Source organism: Lacerta agilis, chromosome 10 (genome assembly GCF_009819535.1).
Source record: "Lacerta agilis isolate rLacAgi1 chromosome 10, rLacAgi1.pri, whole genome shotgun sequence".
Taxonomy (NCBI): domain Eukaryota; kingdom Metazoa; phylum Chordata; class Lepidosauria; order Squamata; family Lacertidae; genus Lacerta; species Lacerta agilis.
This window is the reverse complement of record NC_046321.1, coordinates 35,243,404-35,269,023: the sequence shown is the minus strand read 5'-3', so window position 1 is coordinate 35,269,023 and position 25,620 is coordinate 35,243,404. Positions and strand designations below refer to the sequence as shown.

The 25,620-nt window shown below is 41.5% G+C and overlaps 1 protein-coding gene across 1 annotated transcript in view; it reads right to left on the bottom strand.

Moving 5' to 3' along the window:
• DCN (decorin) overlaps nt 1-21,114 on the bottom strand; it is a 35,213-nt gene extending 14,099 nt beyond the window's left edge. Inside the window, exons 1-3 of the mRNA XM_033163346.1 lie at nt 20,878-21,114; nt 15,599-15,839; nt 7,370-7,482 (exon numbers count right to left, since the gene is read on the bottom strand). Coding sequence (XP_033019237.1) covers nt 7,370-7,482; nt 15,599-15,803 — 318 coding nt within the window. The 5' untranslated portion in view covers nt 15,804-15,839; nt 20,878-21,114. The remainder of the gene's footprint in view (nt 1-7,369; nt 7,483-15,598; nt 15,840-20,877) is intronic.
• Nucleotides 21,115-25,620: the final 4,506 nt, after the last annotated feature.

Here is a 25,620-nt window from a genome sequence, read left to right as displayed (position 1 = left end):
ACACTCCATATCTCTCTCACACACACTCCATAGCTAGGTGACAAACCTATTAAATAACTACAGGGAGGTGACAGGGTTAATCTTTCATCTGTTCTCTGTCCCCTTCCTTCTTGACACACCACTACAACCACAATACAATGTATATAAATTCCATTCACTTCATATGCAGCAAGTAAACTGAGGCAGAGATTGATTTGATCACTGCCACATAGTTACCAGAGCCTAAATCACTGTACCACAGTAGTAGTCATGTTATGTGAACCTTACTTCTTTTGTGCTGTGTACCTGTTTCCTCGTCAGACTCTCACAAAAATATGAGAGTGCTTTGAGATGTTTGGAAAGCAATAATTATTCAGGAATAATGTTCCCTTGTTATTTGATCAGTGGAACACAGCTGTAGAGCATATTTGCTCACTGAATGTATTATCTTACTTGTAAGAATGGAAAAACAGATGGTTCAACTCTCTGTTTTGATTTCTAGCCATTCTAAATCCTTTCATAATTAAACTTATGCCAGCTATCTTTAAAACGTGCAGGAGGAAAAGCTGAACATTTGCAAAGATCAGAAAATATATAAACAGCTGCAGGGAGGGAAAACATGAAGAAAAAGCAAAAAGAGGAGAAACTATTATTTTGAACAGTTCATGTGTTGTATATTTTCTCTCTAGTGTATTTTATTTCCTGTTCATTGTCAGTAAAACAGGAGGTATGTTTTGCAGATGGCTCCACTGTGTTTATGATAGATGTGCATGGTTTTAATTTTGTATACTAGCCAGGAGTGGCCAGATCTCTGAGAGGAAGAGGTCACTCAAAGTTCAGCAGTGCTAGCAGAAAGCCTCTCCCAAAAAACATTTACTGTTAATTTAGCTGTGGATATACTTTTCTCTCTTCAACTCAAAGCTACAAGGACTGCCACTGAGAGATAAATGACCAGTCAATTTTAATACAAATCTCTGAACACTGTTGATAATGTTCTATACATGTTTATACACCACCACAAACAGAGGCTGCCACAACAAACACACCCTTCCCCCTGCATGCAATAGGAACTTCAGAGCACTTTTTGCTGGCAGAGGTCAGCAACTAGATTAGGGACTTAGAGAGCTGCACGGCCACCACTACAAGGTGAAGGTGGCGACAGGCACGTTGCTGGGTCAGCCTGGAGCTAATGCAGGGATCGGGCCTAGATCAGAGCCAGTGCCATCACATGACAGCAATGGCGCCAGCTTGGAATCCAACATCCTTTGCCAAATCAGCCCTCCACCCTGAAATGACTCATTTCAGGGCTTTCTGTTGTCTGCCACTGGTGGGAATCCCACTGCTGTCACCCACATGTTCAGTGGGTGGAAAGTGGAGCTACACACCAGTGGACTGTTCCTGGCATCATTCAGTATGCAAAGGTAGTGAGGGCCAGGCAGAGGGACACCTCCACCCAGTCTAAGCACCCCAGACCCCAAAGCCTGATTTAAATGGGGGTGTGGATTGCTCTTCCAGTCAGCAAGCTAATCCTGTGCCACACACTTAGTTGACTAGTCACTCACCTATCCAAGTGGTCTCAAACACCTTTACTTTATTATTACTATTATTTATTGAATTTGTATACCATCCTATACCTGCAGGTCTCAGGGCGGTTCACAGAATATAAAACCAACAACCCAATAACCCTGCCAACACAAAATAAAAACTCCCCCAAATAAAAACAACAACAACAACCCAATAATATCCCCTCCAACTCACACCCTCTCACCACTGCTGAACCTAGTCATTAGGTGGATGAATTGATGATAAATACAAATTTTCCTTTCCTACCCACTGCTTTAAATTAAGGTGACCACTCCGGTGGGAAGGTAAACGGCATTTCCGTGCGCTGCTCTGGTTCACCAGAAACAGCTTAGTCATGCTAGCCACATGATCCGGAAGCTGTCTGCGGACAAACGCTGGCTCCCTCGGCCAGTAAAGTGAGATGTGCGCCGCAACCTCAGAATTGTCTGTGACTGGCCTTAACAGTCAGGGGTCCCTTTACCTTTTTATGGGAATTCCATACCTTGATTGTTATTATTTCTTAAATTACTAACCACTCAAAAGGAAGTTCACAGAATAAACACATCAAGCATAATAAGCACCAACCAATAAATACAAGAAATTGCATTTTCAGAAGTCTTTAAAACAAGCAGCAAATAAACCCCACCCCCAGCATATTAACCCAAAGTGAACGAGTAGAAAAACACACAGAGCCACTCTTGTCTTTAGCATTACTTCACGTATTTGACAGTGCATTCTGGTGGTGTCAGTGAATTCCTGGTGAGATATGAATTTATGGCAGTAACACATGTAGCACTTTGGCTGCTAGCATACCAAGTGAATAGTGCCAGATTTAGCTGGCTACGAAACACAAACTCCTCCTATCCTAAGGAGAACATATAGTAAAGAAGCCAGGTGGGAAAACTTGAGAGGAGGGATTTGCCTGGATCAAGGCTGCTAGACATGCTCATGGCAATTGGAGCACTAAAAATTAAACTGGAATGGGAAAGCAGATGTAGCCCATATGTTACTGCTAGGGAACCACACAAACATCTAATAATCCTGGGGCAAGGTAAAATTCTCCAGCAGTCTGGGTGAGCTCAAAAAGAAAAGAAAGCAGTGACAGTTACAGTTCTGCATGAAGGAATTCTCTTCACACAAATGTTCTCCCAATAGTTTATATGAACAGTCTTGGTGGGATCTCTCTGGGATTTTGTATTTTGTATTTTGCTATTGTAATGGTTTGAGTCATCTTGAGTTCAGTCTTGCATGTAATTTGTGCCAAATCTGTCCAAATGTTAATTTTTTTAGATCCATTACTTCCTTTTGCATAATTAATTAATTTATAATGTTTTCAGAGTCCCCCCCCCCTTTCCCATACCCCCTTTCCATCAAGCTGTGTTGCTGGAGGCAGTGGCCTTTTAGTCACAATATTGAGTCCCTGGAAGGAAACAGAACTATATGATTCCCTAAAGATGTTACTGTTACCTAAGGCCAGCACAAAATTTCAAAAAAATATTGCCTAGATGCTTCATTTCTCAGTTAGCTGCTAAGCTACAGGTAAAGCAACCAGTCAAGCGCCTGCCCTTATCTCACTCCATATGCTTCTCCCTGACTGTACTGTGCATGCCGACTCCTGTCCTGTGGCTCAATCCAACATATGATTACTTGGAAATTAATCCTGCTCAGTACAACTGTCCCTACTCCCAGTAAGAGTGCATAGTTTGTTGTAACTCTTGAAGCCAGAGTGATGAGGAAGGGAAGTCATCAGTCTAAACCAGTGGTGGCGAGGCTTCCGGTTTGGTGCCGGATAATGGCGGAGCGGAGCTGAGTCAGTTCCAGTCCCCGGGGGGTTTTAGGGGTCTCCTTGTCTGCGCCAAGGGCCCCTTAAAGCCACGGGAAGAGCGTCCCGTGGACCGCGGCCTCGTGGGTCCCAGACGTGCCGTCTCTGCTCTTGATTGACCCTCGTAAGGGGGAAAATCAAGCGAGCGGAGCTACCGACACGGGACTGAAGAGGCGGATGCACCCCCCCGGGGAGATCAAAGCAGCAATTCTGCCAGACCTGAGCACCAAGCTTTTCCTGCTAACTTCAAAGAAAAAAGAAGAACCCCGGCTGCAGTAAGTGTGGGACTAATTGGATTTACATTTGAATAATTGCCAACCGGGAGGGATGTTAAAAGGAAGCCCGTCCCTCTCCTTTGTTGTGCAGAGGAGGTAATTAAGCTTCAAGCGGCTGCAGCTGTATCACTAGACACAATGTTGCTACGAAGCACTTTGACAGAGAAGATGGATTAAATCCCAATTTGGGGGATTGAAGACTTTGGAAATATCTCTTCTGTGGCTTTTGGAATTAATTTTGGCACCCTGTCTCAGGGAAAATGGCGCTGGAAAATTAATACGCAAGATGGAAAAGTACTGACATTCGACACCCTTTGTTTGCTCCAACCATGCTTGCTTTCGCTTTTAAACTGATTCTAGATCCGGGTATTACCCAGGAACAAAGAACAATCCTTCTGCAATTGGAGTTTGTGAAGCGGAAAATGGACTGGTTAGGACGTAATTTCAAAGAAATTTGTTGTGGAGCAGGAGAGACCAGCCAGATCTGGGAAAATTTTGATAATCTGGAAGCAGACTTCTCCAGGGAACTGGGGGAGGTGCTGGCGAAATGGGACGAATTGATTCAGCAACCCCAGGTAAATGGACGGCTCTGGTGCAGTGAGAGACGCAGGGCTGATGTTTTGACTGGAGTTACGAGATTCAGTCTCTGGAGTGGGAGTCCAGAGATGAAGCTGAGAAGATTCTTGAAGACAGAAGTGGAAGGAAATCAAAATTGCGAAATGGAGTTGCTGGGAGAGGAGAGCTGGTGCCTCTTGAGGCGCCCAAGGAGGAGATTTATAAATTTTAAGATGATACTGAACAAGGACAATAGAAGGAAATGTAAAGATGAATGGTGGGGGGGCATGGGAGAGAGCAGAAAAATGGTGAGAAGGGGAATAGGGTGAAAATAATAAAAATTGTATTAGGATGGATTTATGGTACCCTGAAGATAGTGTGTTAAGATTTTAGGATTTTGATGTTAAGTTTTAAGATTTTGATGCTACGATTTTGGGAATTTTGAATTAGTGAAGAGATATGTAATTGATTAATAGCAGCAGCTCAAGTGAAAAGAAGTATAAGATTGATTTAAGAATTATTTCATGATACTATAAGATGTTAAGACTTTATGATACTATAAAAGGTTGGACAATGAATTGTAATGTTAAAAATGAATATTACCAAAGTATATTAGTATTGAAGGCAGAGGAGGGAAAGCGGGGGAGGTCCCTTTAGAAGATTAGAAATTAGATTTTGTTAAGTAGTAAGAGATAGATTGGTGTTCCAGTTTAGGTATGTATTGGTTTTGGTTTTGTTTTAATTGTTTTTTATGTCGATTGTATTTATGTAATGTGTTTTTTATTGTGTTAATGTTGGTGTTTATGTTATGTTATGTGTTTCTCTTGTTTATTGGAAAATAATAAAAATCTTATAAAAAAAAAAAAAAAATAAACCAGTGGTGGCGAACCTATGGCACGCGTGCCAGAGCTGGCACGCAGAGCCCTCACTGCTGGCACGCGCACCATCGGCCCAGGTCTTGAGATGGCCGCAGTGGTGCAGCGATCCCTCCGGCGCCCCCGACGTGCTGTCTCTCTGCTGCCTCCCTCCCGCGCTTGCCGCCCCTCAGGAGGGGGGTGGGCGAGCGGGGGATGAGGGGCGTGGCACTGGAGCGGCGCGGGGCTCTGCGCACCCTTCCAGTGCTTCCGGGATGGAAGGCGAGGGCGGGCGGCTCGCACTCCCGCCGCCGCCTCAGGTGAAGGGGCGGAGTCGACGCTGGCAGCCGGAGGTCGTCGCCTTATGCAAGGGCTGAGTGAGGGGGAAGACGACGAAGGAGGCGCGCGTGCGCAACAGCCTCTCCACGCCTTCGCCGGCGGCGCTTTCCTGGGACGGCCGGGAGAAGTCGCTGCCGCTGCCTCAAGTCCGCTGAGGGAACGAGGACCCTCCGCTTCTTCAGGGGCAGCAGCAGGTGTGGGGCCCGAAGCCCCTTCAAAAGGAGAGCCGCTGCTGCGTCTTCATCTCCTTCAAGCGGCGTCCGCCCGCGCCCTCCCTCCACTCCCGGCTCCTTTACGAGGCTTCCCGGGCGCCTCGGGTGACTGGCTCCTCCCTGCTCCCTTGGCGAGGCAGAGGCGTGCGTTTGTTTGTCCGCCTGTTTGGTCTCCCGAAAATAGGCTTTCCAATCCGCGCACCGTCGTCGTTGGTTGTTTTTTTTTTTTTTTTGCCCCGGCCGCTGTGCTCATGTTTCCCTCTTGGGCGACGGGAGTGGCGGCCGGTCTCATCTCCTTGCACTTCCTCCAGAAGCTCCCCAAAAAAAGCTCAACAAGTTTGGGCACTTTGTAATAAATAAGCAGGTTTTGGTTTACAGTTTGGGCACGCGGTCTCTAAAAGGTTCGCCACCACTGGTCTAAACAATAAGAGACACTCAGTCTGAACAGTCAAAACATACTGAATTGAGGGATTATTCTGCTCTGAGTCTAGCTAACCAGTTTTAATATAATGGATAGTACATTTTTAATCATGTTTGCTGGGTTTTCCTATGTGAGGATGGAGAAGTAAAGCCACAGGATTTCTTGCTAGTCTCACCATAATGCCTTGGTCCCTCTGCCTTCCAAGCAGACCTTCAGACACAGGTCTGTCCCAAGCACTATGAGCCAAAATCAGCCCACCTCAAAGCTTAAAGGCCTCTGTACATGCTGTGGCCTGCTGCGGGTGTCCTCTATGTTGCTTCTGCTCTTCACGTGCTCCTGGGCATCAGTGTTCAGTACTAACAGAGTGTTTGAGTGTAGCAACTCTACAAAGGCTTGTAGACATAAGGCTTCCTATAGGCTCCCCTCAACCCAGATCCATCAGGTAGTATCAGTAGAGACTTCACCTATTCTGTGTAGGCAGCAGCCTCTGCAGAAATCGACAGGTGCCAATCACTAGAACCTTGCGTCCTTTGTGCAGCCATGGTCCCCCATCCAATTTGAAACCATATTGGACCTGGCTTAGCTTTGCAAATGTGCTAGCAGTTTTATTGCTGCACCACTAGGAGGTATATAAAAACTCAGTCTCCCCATGGGGGAATCAAATCCCAGTCTCCCGTGTGACAGGTGGGGATACTTAACGCTATACTAGTGATTCAGGTGGAACAGAGAGAGAGAGAGAGAGAGAGAGAGAGAGAGAGCTGGGTGTCATCTGCATAGTGATCACACTTCAAATCTCCTAAGGACAGCTCCTGGAGGCTTCATATAGGTGTTAAATAGCATGGCAGACAAGATGGAGCCCTGTGGGACACTACAGAACAATTTCCATGGCACTGGAGTCCCCTTCCACAACTCCTTTCTGGAAATGGCCCTAAAGGTAGGAACAGAACCACTGAAGCACAATTTCCCATCCCTCTGATATGCTCCAGAAGGATACTCTGGCCACCAATAGGAAAAAGCACTGAGAGGAGAAAGAGCAGAGACACATCCACCCATCTCTCTTCTGATAAATGTCATGAACCAGGGTGGCCAAGGCAGTTTCAGGGCCATGACCAGACCTGAAGCCATTGCAATGAATGCACCTAGCTTATTCGTGCTCATTAATGTCAATAGATCTACTGTGAGTAATACTAAATGGGCTATAACCCATAATTACAGTAGCAATAGTGGCTTACTACATAACCTTTATATATTTATATGCAAGGTAGATATTATTCCAGGTCAGTCTCTGAACCTACTGGAACTGATCAAACATGTGACTAACATGTAATGTGTATTTCACTGTAACTTACATGAAGATCCTTCAAGTTCTTGAAATCTCCATCTTTTATTTCAGTGATTCTATTGTTCTGTAGGTCCAGTAGAGTCGTATCTGGGGGGAGATCCTTTGGAACTTGATCCAGACCTGTAATGGGATTTTAAAAATAGCAATTAATAAGAATAAGATAAAAGTCCTGCTGGATCAGACCAAAGGTCCAGGTAGACCAACATCCTGTTCTTATAGTGTCCAACTAGATGCTTATAGTAAGGGATGTGGGTGGCGCTGTGGGTTAAACCACAGAGCCTAGGGCTTGCCGATCAGAAGGTTGGCGGTTCGAATCCCCGCAATGGGGTGAGCTCCCGTTGCTCGGTCCCTGGTCCTGCCAACCTAGCAGTTTGAAAGCACGTCGAAGTGCAAGTAGATAAATAGGTACCGCTCCAGCGGGAAGGTAAACAGCATTTCTGTGCGCTTCTCTGGTTCGCCAGAAGCAGCTTAGTCATGCTGGCCACATGACCCGGAAGCTGTACGCCGGCTCCCTCGCCCAATAAAGCGAGATGAGAAGGTAGCCATTAAGACTAGTAGCCACTTATAAGGTGAAAGGTAAAGGACACCTGAATGGTTAAGTCCAGTCAAAGGCAACTATGGGATGTGATGCTCATCTCGCTTTCAGGCCGAGGGAGCCTCTTTGAATTTATCTATGCTTCTTTTCAAGCCAACCAAGCTGGTCACCGTCACAACATACAAAAGCATAAAGATGGTTTACAGAGGGTCAATAGTTACTTATATCTTTATTATTGAAGCAGAGCAAGTGATTTCTAGCTTTCACTACCTAAAAATTGCAAAGGTTGATAACAACTGCTGCTCTGAAATGGACAAGTGGTTCATCTACATCAGCATTCTGACTTTTTTAATAGCCAGTTCCCTCAATGAAGGTTTAGACCAGTGTTTCCACCAGCTTGGGTCTCCAGTTGTTTTTGGACTACAACTCTCATCATTCCTAGCTAGCAGGACCAGTGGTCATGGATGATGGGAATTGTAGTTCAAAATTAGCTGGAGACCCAAGAATGGCAACATTGGTTTAGATGAAAGACAGACAGATCTCTCTCAAGTTCATTGCATGTAACTATTTTCTTATTCTGGGGAAGCCACACAATGAAATGTAAAAATATAAACATCTAATTTACTACCTTATATCTTCAAATGTTCACAGTAGTCTGGTACTATAACAATTCATCTATAGTTCTTCTCTCACTTGGGTCCTTAGCCAAGGCATCATTCATCATCGGTGCCATAGAAGGAGTTATTCATATTGTTTATTCCAGGGTGCCCTCCAGAAGCTGTTGGACTATAATTTCTGCCCGCCCTAGCAAGCATGGCTCATAGCCAAAGCTACCTCTTACTTATTCTATTGAATTTTGAATGAAACCAGTCCTACTGACATCCCCACCCCCGCCACCCATTGAAGTAAAATAGCTTCCCTTTCCCCACCAATTCAAACAAGCACTTTCTTCATACAATGTCAAGTCAAGCTTTAAGTTCACTGCTTCAGATTCTAAGTCCTCCATGTTCTAATTATGGTCAGTTAAATCCTAAACTCTAATTCTGGATGACAGTCAGGGACCCGGTCTTGGAAACTTTCCAAATAATACCATGTTCTGCTGACTTCAGCAAATATGAAGGGCTTGAAGAAAGGCCATGTTTGGATTCAGTTCCTTGTCATACATCTAAAAAGAATAAATTGTATGTAATCAACGTAGTCAGACCAAAAACATGCCTCATTTGATTTGTATCCTTCCACTAAAGTAAAGAGCTGATCACTGATTGTAATGGGTAAAACATCAGAATATAATTAAAGATGTTTAGCATTATTTTCACATTCAGGCTTTTCCACATATCAGTGCTCTCATATTTATCCTCATCTAAAATATCCAGACTATTAGATTTATAAAAACTAAGATAATTTTAAATGACTCCACTGTCATTTCTTTTTTTGAAATGGAAACTATATACAGAGCATTGTTTTTACAAACAGATTCATTTCTGTTCTGTGAATGCCTGAAAAACATCATTCAGTTTAAATTAAAAACACTTGTGATAGCATTTCAAATGAAAAGCACTTGTGATCCCTTTCAAATATATGGCTTAGGTGAAGGAAGAAAATTAAAATTATTTCATATTACATAACCCTGTCATCCACTTTGCTTTTCTAACCAAAATATCTTGTAAGTATGTATATTCATTGTTGACCGATTGATCCTGGTTCTTAACAGAATCAAAAATTATGTCTGTCCTGTTAGTATAGAAAGTTTTCACAGAAAGAGAGAATTACTCAGTACTGCGATATGTGCCCATTTTTGACACTAGCCCTGAAATGAATAGTCATGACTAACTTGGGTCAATTAATTTAAATGGCTACACAGTTTTTAAAACACAGAGGCCCAGAATAATATTTCAAAGGCCTGGATGAACAGAAAGGTATTCACTTGGCACCAAAATTGAAAGGTGCTTCTGAAAGGATCTTAAGGTTCAAGTAGGTACATATGGGAGAGTAAGCAGAGAAGACAGGGTAGTGAGGAGTCTGGGCAATTTATATAAAATCCACAATTTATTTCAAACAAAGCTAACACTAGAAAATATCATAGAAGTACAAGCTGAAACTTTTGAAGATAAGACTAGATTAATTTATGAATAAAACCAGAGGTAGAACATTAGCCTTATCTTGATACCTCTCTCTCTCTCTTAAGTTCCCATATTCAGTCTACTGCCAAGTTATGTTACCCTACCCCCCTTACATTATTGCATACCTATGGTCATTTCTCTCTGCTCACTAGTGAAAAGTCTGGTTTGTGCTCAAGTTTTCTCCTGCCTTGACTACTGCAGCCTTCTTATCTCCAATTGCCATATGTCAGCCCTATTTCTATCCATAAGTTTATGAATAAAATAATTAATTTATTTTAACCAAGAAATCTTACTGGCTTACTGTTGGTTTATAAGTTAAATATAACTTCAAAGTCCAATTTGCATGAACTCTGAGCTTGCAAAGGTTGACTTATAATAGCTTGCTGTTATAGATTCCTTGTTGCAGGAGCTGATAGAATTGCCTAATGTATTTATATAAACCCAAACTTTTGGATTTACTTATTGTGCTTAGGTTTAAAAGAAGACTTATTGCCACTACAAGTTTGTATAAAATTTGCATTTTCTTACAGAACTTGTTGCAAGCACAACTTGAATAAACTTGAATTATTTCATCCATCTGGACTCTTAGCAAATTAAAACATGTGAAACTGATCTAGCAACAGGAAGCCATGTGGCAGTGATTGATTTTCTTGAAGATTTCACCATTCATTGCTCATAAATGACTCAGCCCAGGCCACCGGGCCTATAAATTGCCTTTGTCATTTATATCTTTTGCCAAATGTATTCAGGAATGACTAACCCTTACAATGTGTTCCAAATAATAAGACCTTTTGATCCTAGTATTTCATAACACCAGTTCCACAGCTGAAGTTATCAGAAATACTGTGTAGTAGTATATACAATTATGGTAGCATTTGTAAATTTGCATTACTCAAGAGTACTTGTCCTCTCCCCTGACATGAAACTGCATGCACAGGAATAACCCCTTATACCTCATATCTCTGTTTACAGCCTGAGCCGAGCATCCAGGTAGCACAAATTTCCTACAGGCTGGTTCTACTTTGCAAGTTGGGAGGGTGGAATATGTGCCTGAACTTTGGCTGCAACATTAGTTTCTCCCTGTGTATAAATGGCTGGAGTCTTTCCAGGAGACCCCATATGATAGTTACCTCCATTTATATTTCCATCAACTTGCTTCTATGCAGAAAATAATACAATTCCTGTGCCCTCTATTTCACATGTGGCATGAAGTCTTGATTGGCAACAACTTTCCACCACATGTGTATATTGCAAAATGTGTTAGTGGTTCATGACTAACACCACATGGGATTCATGTGGTTCACTACACTGAAGTGATGCCATGTATTAAATTTATATTTGAGTGCTTGAACATTCTTTCAAAAAGCTTAGTATGCCTGTAGTTTGTTCATCAGCAACCCTAATTGTTCATCAACAACCCTAATTGTGATACAATTCATTCATTCATTTTATTTTATTTTATTGTTTGGGTAGGAATGGCAGACTGGTAGAGATGGGAAGGTGTGCTTCCCCTGTTCGTTCCCCCCCCCCATAGTGTTCTTGGGAAAAACTTGTAAACAAGCCATTGGCATATTGATTACAAAACCCTAACAAAGCAAAAAGCTCATATGACTCTTCCTATGTGTTGTCTATAACAGCAAAAGGGTAGAATGTATGCCTCAGGTCAACTCTTCAGCAATGTAGGCTTGATTACTAAATGTGCTGGAGAGTTTTAAAAGAAAGTACTCAGCTTGAAAATCCACATCAATGGCAAACAGAGAAGTTCCTTCACATGCACAAAACATGCACAAAGTATGTTTTCAAATTTATTTGACTCTTCATCAGTTTTTCAAGAGCCGGCCAAACCAAAACAACACAACACTGAAACTCTTTCTTCTGCTGCTAAAAAGATCCCCCCAAAACAATACTTCTGTCTTGTCAGAATTCAACCTCCATCTGTTATCTGCCATCCGCCATCCATCTTCCAACCACCTCCAGACACTCACACAGGACCTTCACTGCTTTCACTGGTTCTGTTTTGAAAGAGAGGTAGAGCTGGGTATCATCCGCATACTGATGAACACCCAGCCCAACCCACCTGATGATATCTCCCAGCGGCTGCATGTGGATGTTGAACAGCATGGGGGAGAGGACAGAACCCTGAAGCACCCCACAAGTGAGAGCTCAGGGGTCTGAACACTCATCCCCTACCACCACTTTCTGAACGCGGCCCAGGAGGAAGGAGCGGTACCACTGTATAACAGTGCCCCCAGCTCCCACCCCCTCTAGACGGTCCAGAAGGATGTTATGGTCGATGGTGTCAAAAGCCGCTGAGAGATCCAGCAGAACTAGGAAACAGCTCTCACCTTTGTCCTTAGCCCACCGGAAATCATCGACCAGTGCGACCAAGGCAGTTTCAGTCCCATGATGAGGCCTGAATCCCGACTGGAAGGGATCCAAATGGTCCGCTTCTTCCAGGCGTGCCTGGAGTTGTTCAGCAACCACTCGCTCAATCACCTTGCCAAAAGTGGAAGATTTGAGACTGGGTGATAGTTGGCCATATTGGCCACATCTAAAGATGGTTTTTAAAGAAGCAGTTTAATAACCGCCTCTTTCAGCGGGTCTGGGAAGACTCCATCACAGAGAGAAGCATTCACCACCCCGTGGAGCCCATCGCCCAGCCCTTCCGGGCTAGCTTTTATAAGCCAGGATGGGCAAGGATCAAGGAGACAGGTGGTTGGTTTCACTTGTCCAAGCAGCCTGGCCACATCCTCGGAGGTAACAGATTGGAATTGATCCCACACAACTTGACTAGACAGGACTCTAGCACTCTCCCACCCTGGCCCTGCTCCCATGGTGGAGTCTACCTCTTCCCGAATCTGAGCGACTTTATCTGCAAAAAAACTTTGCGAAATCATTGCAGGAGATCATGTTTGTCTGGTGTGAATAAAATTCAGTAATGCATGGGTGGAGAGAAGAGAATCAATCAGCAAAAGTAATTACCCACCCAAATTGCTAGGCATTTAAGTAGATATTTAAACAGGCTCTCAACTCAGCTAAGCAAACCATCCAAGAATATTTTCATATTTGATCATTCAGTCCAGAGGGAATTTTAACATAAATAATATGTTGTAAAAAGCTTGTTGATGGGATATAGTAATGTTATCTTGTTCCGCCCTTGCACACTAGGGAGGATGAAGGCTGGATAACAGTCAACTAGAATTCTTACAGCATAACAGAATTAATTCAGCCAGCATTCTGAGGCTCCAACAGCTAGAGCAAAGCAATAGTTTGTCTGGTGTGAAAAGCTATAGAAAATGAAGGCCCTCTTCAGACATGCTAGTAATTTAGAATCTAGCAACAGTTTGGGATGTGAGTGAGATACGCCATACATATCTGAAGTATATTCATGAAATGGACTGTGATTAAAACCCTCAAAACGCACCATTTATCAGTGGACATAGCTCAATCTGAACTATTTCCATCATTAATGGGTTGGTTTTGAGATTTACGAACAATGTCAGAAATGTTTGTTTCATGAAACTTGTTTTGGATATACACAATCAGTCCGTAGTAATGGCTATTCTTTACCTGTAAGTCAAGGAAATAAAATTTTGATTTTACTGGCCTACTGAAAGCTAGAAATGACAATATTTGTCAATTTTTTGAGAACTGTATGATTCAAGTTGTGATTAGCCAGTCATCCCTTTTACTAAACAGATTTCTAATGGCACATGATAGATGGTGAATGTTTTTCTAAATGGGACCTAGTATTTTGGAGATCTGAGCTTTGAGAAGGTGACCTCTCTTCCAGCTGAGGGGAAGTGGTTGTTGAATGGTTATATGTGTGTAATAATAGAAGCAGTTTCTAACTGGAGCAGAGAATTGGAGCCTAACCAGACATTGCTTTAATAGCATAATCAGCAACAATATTTTTTAAATTGATAGTTGTGAAAGTGGGGTGATTTTTCATAAGGGTCATGGAAATTAGGGGATGCCAGTTTTACACTTCCCTCCTCAGCTGCAGTCCTAATGAAAATCATATACATTAGCTTAATAATTAAATAACAACAACAACCAAGCATAGTTGGCAATCACACTATTAAAGTAATATCTTGTTTGCCCCTTTATTGAACGCTAAAAGTATCTTGGGTTCTGTGTAACTCTGGGAATCATATGTAGGCAGGAGCTTTGCTGTTTGCTTCTCCCAACCAGCCAAATATTACAAAAAGCATCATAAATATATCTCTTCCAAAAAACCCAACAACATCCAGCAGCTTCATAGCATCAAGGCCATCAGCAGATCTCTTCAGAAGAATGTGAAGGACTAAGCAGATGGGATAAGTTTGGTGTTCATTGACTGCTTTTGAGTTCTGGTTTCAATTTAGAAGACAACTGATCAAAACAGAAATCTGTCCTGTTCCAGTAATTGTCTCAGAATTGTGTTTCTCTCATATAAATAAATGGTAGTTCATTGCATCACACATCCCCTCCATTATATGACAATGCCATTGGCATCTCCACTTACAGTACTTAAAACTGTGCTGAATTTTTAACCTGCCCAACTGAAAATTCAAAGCATACCCAAAGCTCTAGTTCAGGCACAATGTCTCTCATCTAGAAGATACAGGTTGACTATATAATTGTAGAGACATGCATTTTCACATAAGGAAGTGATAGGATAATTAGCTTCCCAGGAAAAAAAAATTCACCAAAAACCCCAGACAGAGAAATAAAATTGTCAACTCAACAGGAAAAACAGTCATCATAGAAACTCAAAAAACAAAACAAAAAAGCTTTTGCTCTTTTGATCCTTAACTTTTCCCACAATTTCTAAGTTTCATGGGGTTTTGTTTCCTTTACTTGGGATCTACTTCCTCACCTAGATGTTTGACCTTTGCCCATTGCTCTGCTTCATCATGTCTGGAAAGCATCCAGTACACAAACATGTATATTTGTATTTGTCAATGAAGACTAAAATAGTTATATTTTAATCAAACTAGAATAATTAAAAGCATTACTGTTAGTTCCAAATTAAAGCCAATGTTAGAAAATGTTAGGGTCCACATGCTCATATTTCCAAGTTAAAACTGGTAACAACCAGTTTTATGTGGCCTGTGTAACCTATTGATTAGGAAATAGAGTGAGTCATAAATGAGTAGCAGATTTTGGTACTCAGAATTTAGATTTATCTGGATTTGTAATATAGGTCTGTTACCCAACCATATTTAGTTCATATTTATTTACACATGATAGAATATTGACAAACTGGCATTTCCTTAAAGAGAAATGCCTGTGGTCTTGAATGAAAGGCAGCGTAAAATGGACGGAAAGCAAACAACTACCACTATTTCTTTCATGGTCTACCACCACAAAGACCCTGTTTTTCAGCCGACCTATTCTCAGCTGAATTCTCTCTTCTTATTTTCCTTGTTGTTTTCGACAAGGCTATCATACAGATACTATCCCAACAATGGCAAAATTATAGTGTGACAGGGGAACTCAGTAACTATGTTGGTGCTGATACCCAAAAATAGCTTAAGTTGTCATTGTGAGCCAGCATAAACAGACATTTTATGAAGCAACATTTCATTTTGCTCACCTAAATCGGAGCACTGCACAACTCGAAGATGGCACTGGCAGCGGAATGGACATACTGGGCCTTGCAGTGAAGGATAAGTATCTGGAGCATCTGTAGTTCCAGAACCTGCTTCATCTTCAAGCATAAAATCAAACAAGCCTTTTTGGTGGAATGGCTTAGCCCAGCAAAGTGGCAGGAGTAGAAGGAAGAAAACAGCTACCTTCATGGTTTAGTTCATCTATTCAAGGTGGCAGCTGTGAATCTAGAAGTAAAAAAAAAAAAAAAGCAAAGATTTGTAAATTGGTGGCATTGTGTTCATGCTCATATCTTTCACATAATTATAATCAAAGCAGTTTTGGGTGGAGTTGTGTTGCAGTGTGTAAATGCAATGATGAAAGCATTACCCAGATATAATTTATGTAGGAAACCAATAAGTATTTATAAAACAGAGATTCACACAGGAACACGGAGTCAGTTCTGTGCACAACTGTCTGGATAGTTTGATATGTCTGGTATTTATTAGTAAGAAGCAGTTGTGTTAGGATTCTGCACAAAAATTAAGGGAATAATTATTTGCCAGTTCTTAGTCAAGATAGCAAATGGACTGCATTGGTTTTTTCCTATTGTCGCAGTTACCCTGAGGCTGTGAAACTTATGATAGTATTGGGAAGGGAGGGATAGTATTCTGTTGTTGATTTTTTTTTAAAAGCCCCAAACTTGCCAGGCTGGCAATATCATGTGAAAGGAACCTTTAGTTGCTTAAAGTAAACCATGTAAAGCATTTTAAGGGAAAAGGTTCAACTTCAAGTTTGTTATTTTTGGCTTTCTTGTCTGTATATCAAAATATAGCCCAATTTTAAACCATGTGCCATAGTACTACAGGTGCCCTTTAAACTAATTTTTAAAAAAATGACAGCCAGGCACCTTACATCTAATTTTGACTTTCAGCTGGATGGCCATGGAAGAGGCATGGCAGGGCCTGGAGGCTCCTCTGCTGTTGTTTCTTGACTCAGATGCAATAACAGAAAGGATTGGGCTATCTCTGCTGTTTCGTAATTGTGTGCAAATTTTTTTTTTACCCACAAGTTTTGTTTTTCTATAGTACATTTTTAAACTCAACAACATAGCCTCACAGATGTATGCTGCTTATTGTCAGCACCCTTAGGGCTAATTCATGTTACAATGACCACTCATACCACTGTGACTCAAATGCTGTTTCCTCATATCTGGATCCCATCCTATACCAGTAACATCTATCAAAAGAAACCACACAGGATGAATGGATGACACAGTTATTTCCCACACTAGCATTGCCAGAGTGGCATTGTTATGGAAAGAAACCATGTCATCTACTTGCTTGGTGTTCATAATTATTGCTTGCACCATAAAACCCTGCTGTAGGGAAACAATTTGCTGCCTGTTTTGAGGTAAATATAAATGTCTTGATCAAAATCTCTGGAGGCGTAAACAAATAGAGAAGCAAGATCCTGAATAGCATGGGGAGGAGATGGCATGTAGATGTTATTAACAGCAAAGAGCTGGACATGTCACCATCTGCCTTGAGCTTGACCATCAAAACAAGAAAAGTATTGGGATAGACCTAGCTGTTGTTGTTGTTCAGTCGTTCAGTCGTGTCCGACTCTTCGTGACCCCATAGACCAGAGCACGCCAGGCACGCCTATCCTTCACTGCCTCTCGCAGTTTGGCCAAACTCATGTTAGTAGCTTCGAGAACACTGTCCAACCATCTCATCCTCTGTCGTCCCCTTCTCCTTGTGCCCTCCATCTTTCCCAACATCAGGGTCTTTTCCAGGGAGTCTTCTCTTCTCATGAGGTGGCCAAAGTACTGGAGCCTCAACTTCAGGATCAGACCTAGCTAGGATCAGACCTAGCTATAGGGAAACAGCCCTCAGCCTGCATTGCCAATATAGATAATCAGCCCAGTAAGTAGGGTTGCAACCCATCCTGTATAATACAGGATTGCCCCATGTTTTAATGCACAATTTTACATCCTGTGTTGATTCAATACAGGACATCGTTTGTCCTGTATTTCCTGCATGTCTGTTCTGCTCTCTTGTTCTCGCTCTTTCTTGGCCAAGTTAAGGACCCTCTCCAAATGACTCCGTTCCTACAGGGAAGACATTGCTGGCTTGGCTGGAGAAACCGCCTGTTGCTTCTTTCCTTTCCTTTTTTCTCATTGCTCCCTCTCTCATCCCGCCCCCAAGGATGAGCAAACAATGGGGCAAGGCTTTCATGTTGTTGCTTCCAATTTCCTTCAGCTTCAGGGTGGGTTGAGGCGGTCTTCCACAGAGCTGCAGCTTGGGAGTGTCAGGCCCTGTTTCTCAGGAAGCAACAGGGTCTGAAGCTCTGGAAACAAGTGGGTTTGGTCAGTGTAGCCTAGAAGCCCCAGTTCTGAACATAATTATCTGCATGATATTTGAGAGAGGAAGGTGGAGGAAAAATAGCTCCCCAGAAGGCTTGCTCCCCACCCCTTAATATTTTCTCTCTCTTTCAGAAATTTAACATACTCATCACAATATGCCCACCCCATTTACTTATTTTTTGCCCCAGCCTGCATACAGTAGTGTATGTGTGTTAAAGGTCATGAATTTAAGCTCTGGGTAGCAAAGCACAGACATATTTACAAATTCATGTGTATGTGTGAGCATGTGACAAATCCCTGTTAGGTTGTCCTGTTAGGCTGCAATGTAATGTATTGTGTTGAAGTCATTTCAGCACCAGGTGTGTGTGTGTGTGGGGGGGACTTCACACATCAATCTTGTCCCCATCCTGCCCTGTATTTTGCCAGAACAAAGGTGGTAACCCTGCTAGTAAGGCACCATGCCCCAAGTTATAAGGCCTCTATTGGAAGGCTCTTACAACTTCATGGAGAACAAACAGTAATGATATTCCACTGTGCACCCCCACAGATCATAGCTAACTGTAGGCTCTTTCTCCCAGCATGAAACAGGACAAAACCTTTTCAGTTTGCCATTATGAGGATGATGATGACAAAGCTACTGTAGCAGAAGTTCTGTAAGATGGTTGCAGGTTTGTGAATCTCTGAAGTGAGAGTGGGAGCAGAATTTTTACTATTGTATTCTGAACTTCTAAAAGTCATTTGGGCGGTATTTTTCTTTTTCTATGCAGTTGCATGTGAATTAAAGCACAACACAATGAAGCAATGAACTTGGTTTTATTTTGACCTTAACCTTGCTCAAAGGAGTTCTGGTTTCCATATCATATATACCCTCCCCACCCCCCAATATATTTTATTCTCATGATAGCCTTGTGAGGGAGGTTAGGATGAGAGATATTAACTGGCTCAGAGTCACCCAGTGAGAAAAAAATGTGGACCCATGCCTCCCTGATTCAGCCCCAACACTTTAGAATGATACTGCACTACACTGGCACACAGGTCTCAAAGTCTATTAACTCTATTTGAAGTTTAAAGACCTTGGCATATTTCCAGACTAATAGATTAATTACATATTAAAGGGAAGTATATCTATTCCTGAGGAGTATTGTAAGGGACAATGTTCTAGCAAATCCAAATCTGAAACATAAAATAGCATAAATGGTATTTTATTTCTTCAGGCAAAAGGATGGTTTATATGAGCTCTTAACTCCCCTGTTGCTAAAATGTTATGATTTTTTGAAAATATTTCTGTGTCTTAAATTAGAGTCTAGAATGAAGTCTGTAAGGGTTTTGTTTTGTTTATGAAACCTCTAATTTTTCAGCCATTAGAATTCTCACTTTAGGGGCATAACTGGCACATGAAGAATGTCATGGTAATTCCATGTAAGTCATTGTTGAAAGGTGATTTACGAAAGAGGCACATCCTTTGCTTATTTCACTGTACTTGTATTTGCACAGCAAACAGTAGCAATATGTTTACTGATACTGAAGACCAAAGATGTAGGATTTTCAAAAATCCAAGTATTATTCAGATGATGACCCAGATAATTTAAAAGGCATTTTTAAAGCCCCCTGATTAACAATGATATTCTGAAAGATCTCAAAGGAACTAAAGTTCAAAGGAACTTCAAAGGAACTTAAGTAGATCTGATGAACATAGCAGCCTAAAATTTATGAAAAAACTCTGTGGCTGCCAACTAACGATGGGCCTTATCCTCCAGTAATTGCTGGAGTATTCCTTCCACAGCTATTCTGTAGCTGCAGAGAGTATGCCCCATTGAACCTTGTGAGACTTACTTTTGAGTAAGCATGCATAGAATTGTGCCAAATATTGTTTCAACCAGCTATTTCTGAGAACAGCAAATAAGGCTTGAGGTTATAGTGATTCTTTTATCGGATCAACTAACAGACAATTGTAAAAGGTATGTAAATAAAAAACCCAGAAAAAAGATATACAAACAAACAGCATAATAAACAAACCATATGGGGAGAAGGATTGTGAGATGATACATATATATTACATTGAAGGTGGGGATTGGTGGGGAGGTTTAATTCTATACTGAATTATGCTGTGGTATTTATTTCTAGGAGTTTAAATCTTGCGCAGCCTGATCCATAAATCAGTTGATCCAGAGTCCTAGGACTGAATGTTTGGTGTAACTAGTTTTCAGAATAAAGATATGTATATACCATTTAGAAAACGGAGAGAATAAGGACTTTTCTAAAAAGAGAACTACAACTCTATTTCAGTTTCATCTACTTCATCAGCAACTAATATACTGCATTTCTTTTCATAGCAAATACTTTTCTTAGAACAGATGAGGTAAAGAACATTCTACAGGGCATATTCAAGATTTTGAAAGCATGTTTATTTCAATTTTAAAACTATATGGAATGCCTGCTTGTTTATCTTTAGTTTTTCCAATCAAGAAACCTCTTGTCTTAAATATGTAATCGCTGTTTACATATGCAATATACCACTCTGCAGTGTTTAGAAAGATGTCTGCTACTCTGGGCAAAACATTCCACCACCACCCCTTTAACTTAAAACAAATACCTTCTGGTTTTCAAACTACGAAACATGAAGTTTCTGTCTTCCTCCTACAACATCATATACTCCAAACTTTGCATTAGAGCAAGAAAATGCACAGCTGGAAAACTTGAACATACAAATCCTTACCAAAATACAAAGAAATGGCCCCAAATGTAAAAGAATGCTAGGAAACGTCCACAGTTCTCTAGAATGCTCCCAAATAACGCAGCTATAACAGTACTAAACATCTTGTTTAAAGCTACTTCTTTCAGGCTCCCTGTTTCTTCTAGCTTTTACTGAAGTTTTACTGTACTGGAGCAGAGTTCAGGATAATTATTGAAAGCCATACCTTTTAATCCAGGGATTTGCAAAAGGCGCCCTCAGAGCTGAGATGCAATTAAACTGAAATATTCAAGCCAGGCAGAAGAAGGTGCAGGTGTGGAAAGGAGGAGGGGTAGAATACTGCTCAGTTGACTGTCACTTGGTGGAAAACCCTCCTGCGTCTTCTATTCCATAGCACAGTTAAAAAAGTAAGGTTTCCCTCAATGAACAGAATCCAAGCTGACACCCACAGTAGATCATATGGTAATGATATGTCTCCTGTATTGTAGCCAGAAACTTTATCAGCCCCCCTTTCCCCCTTATTTCTTTTTCATGTGTTCAGGATCCTAAGTGCTTTTACAGATCAGCACAGAATGCTTTGCTTGATGTCATTTTTTTCTTATTTCCATCATTTTCTTTAAAAACCACATATTTAGTTAGATGGCTTTCTAACTTTGAACGATCATTTTCTTTCGTGGAAGAAAAATGTCTAGAGAGAGCGAGAGAGGCTTCTGGTTTACAGTAGTGTATGAAACCCAAGGAAGTGGAAGGAAACTAATCTCTCAAAGTTAGTAAAAAAAAAAAAAAACCACACAGATTTACAGGAGAAAATAAATGAGTTAGCCTTAAGTCAAATATTTCTGCAGGTACCTATTGGTTTACAATAGGAATAAAGTAAGCAAGCAGACATGCCTTTGCTGTGCATACATAATCCCATGATTTTGTACTTTTAAAATACAAGTAGGACTGGAACTTGCAGTCTGTATCTTTATTAAGATACTAATACACGGTGCAATCCAGTATATGTCTATTCAGATGTAAGCCCCAATGTGTAAAATGAGGCTAACTTTCAGGTAAATGGGTATAAGATTGTAACCTTTTCTATATGACACAGAAATGTATCATACTGACAACTTTAAAAGTGCAGAACAGAAATAAAAAATACAAATAGGAGATTTTTAATAATACATTTTTACTTGTTTTGTGATCCAGGATCGCAACTGTTACATGAAACATTTTGTACAGATGTTGCTATGTGGCTTCTCAAACTATACAGGAGTTATACATATATGCTCTAGTGACGTCACCTACTGTAACTGGTGGTTAGAGCAGCCTATAATCGCATGTATACCTTGGAGTCAGGCCCATTAAACTCAGTGTGAGTTACTTCTAAACAAACTTGCATGAGACTGGGATACAAATGCCAAATGAACACATGGAACTTCCTTCTGTTCTTACCTTTTTTGCTTAAAATATGTGGATTTGAGTTGCCATGTTTAAACTTGTAACTTTCTCCCTCCCCTCAGGCTGCTACCAGGTGCAAATGCAGTGTCAGTTAAAGGCCTTTTAGGAGAGATATAAGTTGTTAGACTCGTAAGAGACTTTTAAATCTTACTCGCTTTGTATTCCTGATTGAACACCAGAGATCTAAAAGTCATTAAGTTTGTTCTCATTCCTTCCTAGGATTTAAGAACAAGTCACATTTAGCATGACTTGATTGCAGTATAGGGTTCAAATCAAGGGAGTTGTTTTAAATAAGGCATGCTACTTAAAGTAATATTTTAGAAGTGCTACAAGGATTACTTATCCATCTTTTTAACAAAGCTTAGTCAATTTAGGCATTCCAGGGAGCTGATAGTCCCTTTGTGCTACCCATTGAGAACAATAGTTGGCAATTCTTTCAGATGAGACATTGTGGTGTACATGATTGCTTTTGCCCTTATGCATTTCAAACATCTAGCAGAAACTAATCCTATTCAGATGAGCCACTCTTAGGTTCACTGACATTGCGATGGCTTCTTAGCAATTTCAGGTATTCAAATCCAGGTCACTTGCTATGTCTGGTGCTTGGAAATGTTTGAAGCAAGACTTTTGATTGACAGGAGGTCAGGCAGTGGGTCAGTTCTGAACCTCCTCAATTGTCACTTTTCCTTTAGGTTCTCTTTAACATCTTCCAGCAAAATTCTTGCACAAATAACTGAACTTTCTACAGGTATGTTACATGTGCAAGTTATTATCTGTTTAATGGGGCCTTTTCCTAGCAAAGAATGGAGTTTGAACAAATATCCTTCCTACCTCCTACTTTGCTCAGCCCTTGGAGCACTGAGCCCTTGGATCACTTTAAGTGTGTCTGAACTGGGACAGTGACTTTCTAGCCTTCCCACTAGTAAGTAGAGCAAGACTGTCAGTGATGGTTAATAAAGAAACATTTGATAGTTGCCACGTTCTCCTGTCCTCTATATTGTAGAGCCTTCATGATGATGTTCAGTGAGTTTCACCTTGGCAGACTAGAGAAGGAAAGAAGGAGGAGAATTTACGGTTTTGGCATTGTCTCATTAATTATTCAGAGAGAGAGAGAAATGCACAAATGTTATTTCCCAGCAGAGACTGTGGTGCCTTTAGGATGTATGGTTTATTTACACACATATTTAACCTGAGCCTATGATGGAGGGGCTCATAGCATTAACACCCTCATAAAATCTTGCTTCTTTCATAGCCACAGCCTTGGATCCCAGCAGAAATCAGGCATGGCTCTAATTCACAGCTGCCCAGCCTACTTCTTGCTTCTACATCTCAAACACCTCAACTCTGGCTTTTGTCCTTCTAACAAACAGGCAGTTGAGGGGGGGCAACCATTTGCTGTCTGGCACAGAGACACTTCCTTTGTTACCTTAATGACCCATACTTAGCGGGCCATTGCCAAGAAGCTGGCCTGGCTATTCCAACTATTGAATCCTTGTTGGATCCAGGACTTAGAAGAAACTCATACAGCCTACTCAACCACCCCCAACTCACAACAATACATTAGAATCCACAGTTGCATTTAAATTGACCACCCTATATGTGTGTGTGGTGAAGCTGGGAATATTTGTCAGAGTTCCTGGAATTTTCCAACTCTTTTGGAGAAAGCTCCCCAAAGGGGGAAAAAAATATATATTTTCTGATAAATTTTTTACTTATCCTTTAGTTACTGTTGTTTGATCTACCTTCTCTTCCATGTATTTTTTGAATTGTCAGTGAATAAAACAGCTATGATTTGAAGCTATGGGAAACATATTTTTTGAAAAGTGTGTGTTTTTGAACCCTTATATTGTGGGGTTTTCTTTAAGCGTTTGCATTTCTTGGGCTGCCTTTGTATTTATTTATTTTTACTGTGTTTATTTGGAGAATCATGCCTGAATTCAGGGGGTTACAAGCAGGGTTGGGGGGGGAGGGGAGAAAGTTGTCTGAGCAGGGTTGTAGGAGTAAGAATAAATGCATAGAGTGGAGGGATGAAGGTAAGCGGGAGCCCTTGTTTGATGGTGGAATGGACATGGCCCAAGTTCATTCTCCAAATATATATATATATATATATATATATATATATATATATATATTTGCAATATCAGTTTGTGCTTGCATTGTGAGAAAGTGGCTAAAGTATTGGACATAGATAGACCAGGGAGACCCAATATCAGAGCACTGCTCAGTTCAAAGCTTGCAGGGAGGCTATAGAGACTAGTCATCTCTCCTCCTAACCCATCTAATAGAGTTTGTGTGATGATTTAAAAGGGAGATCATATAAAGGTAAAAGGTAAAGGACCCCTGAACGGTTAAATCCAGTCAAACTTGACTGTGGGGTTCAGTGTTCATCTTGCTTCAGGCCGGCGTTTCCCTGCAGACAGCTTTCTGGGTCATGTGGCCAGCATGACTAAACCGTTTCTGGTGCAATGGGACACTGTAACGAGTGCCAGAGTGCACAGAAATACAATTTACTTTCCCACTGCAGCAGTACCTATTTAGCTACTTGCACTAGTGTGCTTTCAAACTGCTAGGTTGGCAGAAGCTGAGACAGAGCAACGGGAGCACATTCTGTCGCGCGGATTCAAACTGCTGACACGCCAATGAGCAAGGCCAAGAGGCTCAGTGGTTTAGACCACAGTGCCACTTGCTCCTGTCCTGAACTCCTTTGGGGAAGTGGGGGGGGGGTAATCAGTGCTTTTTTCTGGGGGAGATGCAGGGGTATGTATGTTGTTGTTGTTGTTCAGTCGTTCAGTCGTGTCCGACTCTTCGTGACCCCATGGACCAGAGTACGCCAGGCACGCCTATCCTTCACTGCCTCTCGCAGTTTGGCCAAACTCATGTTAGTAGCTTCAAGAACACTGTCCAACCATCTCATCCTCTGTCGTCCCCTTCTCCTTGTGCCCTCCATCTTTCCCAACATCAGGGTCTTTTCTAGGGATTCTTCTCTTCTCATGAGGTGGCCAAAGTACTGGAGCCTCAACTTCAGGATCTGTCCTTCTAGTGAGTACTCAGGGCTGATTTCTTTGAGAATGGATAGGTTTGATCTTCTTGCAGTCCACGGGACTCTCAAGAGTCTCCTCCAGCACCATAATTCAAAAGCATCAATTCTACGGTGATCAGCCTTCTTTATGGTCCAGCTCTCACTTCCGTACATTACTACTGGGAAAACCATAGCTTTAACTATACGGACTTTGGTCGGCAAGGTGATGTCTTTGCTTTTTAAGATGCTGTCTAGGTTTGTCATTGCTTTTCTCCCAAGAAGCAGGCGTCTTCTGATTTCGTGACTGCTGTCACCATCTGCAGTGATCATGGAACCCAAGAAAGTGACATCTCTCACTGCCTCCATTTCTTCCCCTTCTATTTGCCAGGAGGTGATGGGACCAGTGGCCATGATCTTAGTTTTTTTGATGTTGAGCTTCAGACCATATTTTGCGCTCTCTTCTTTCACCCTCATTAAAAGGTTCTTCAATTCTTCCTCACTTTCTGC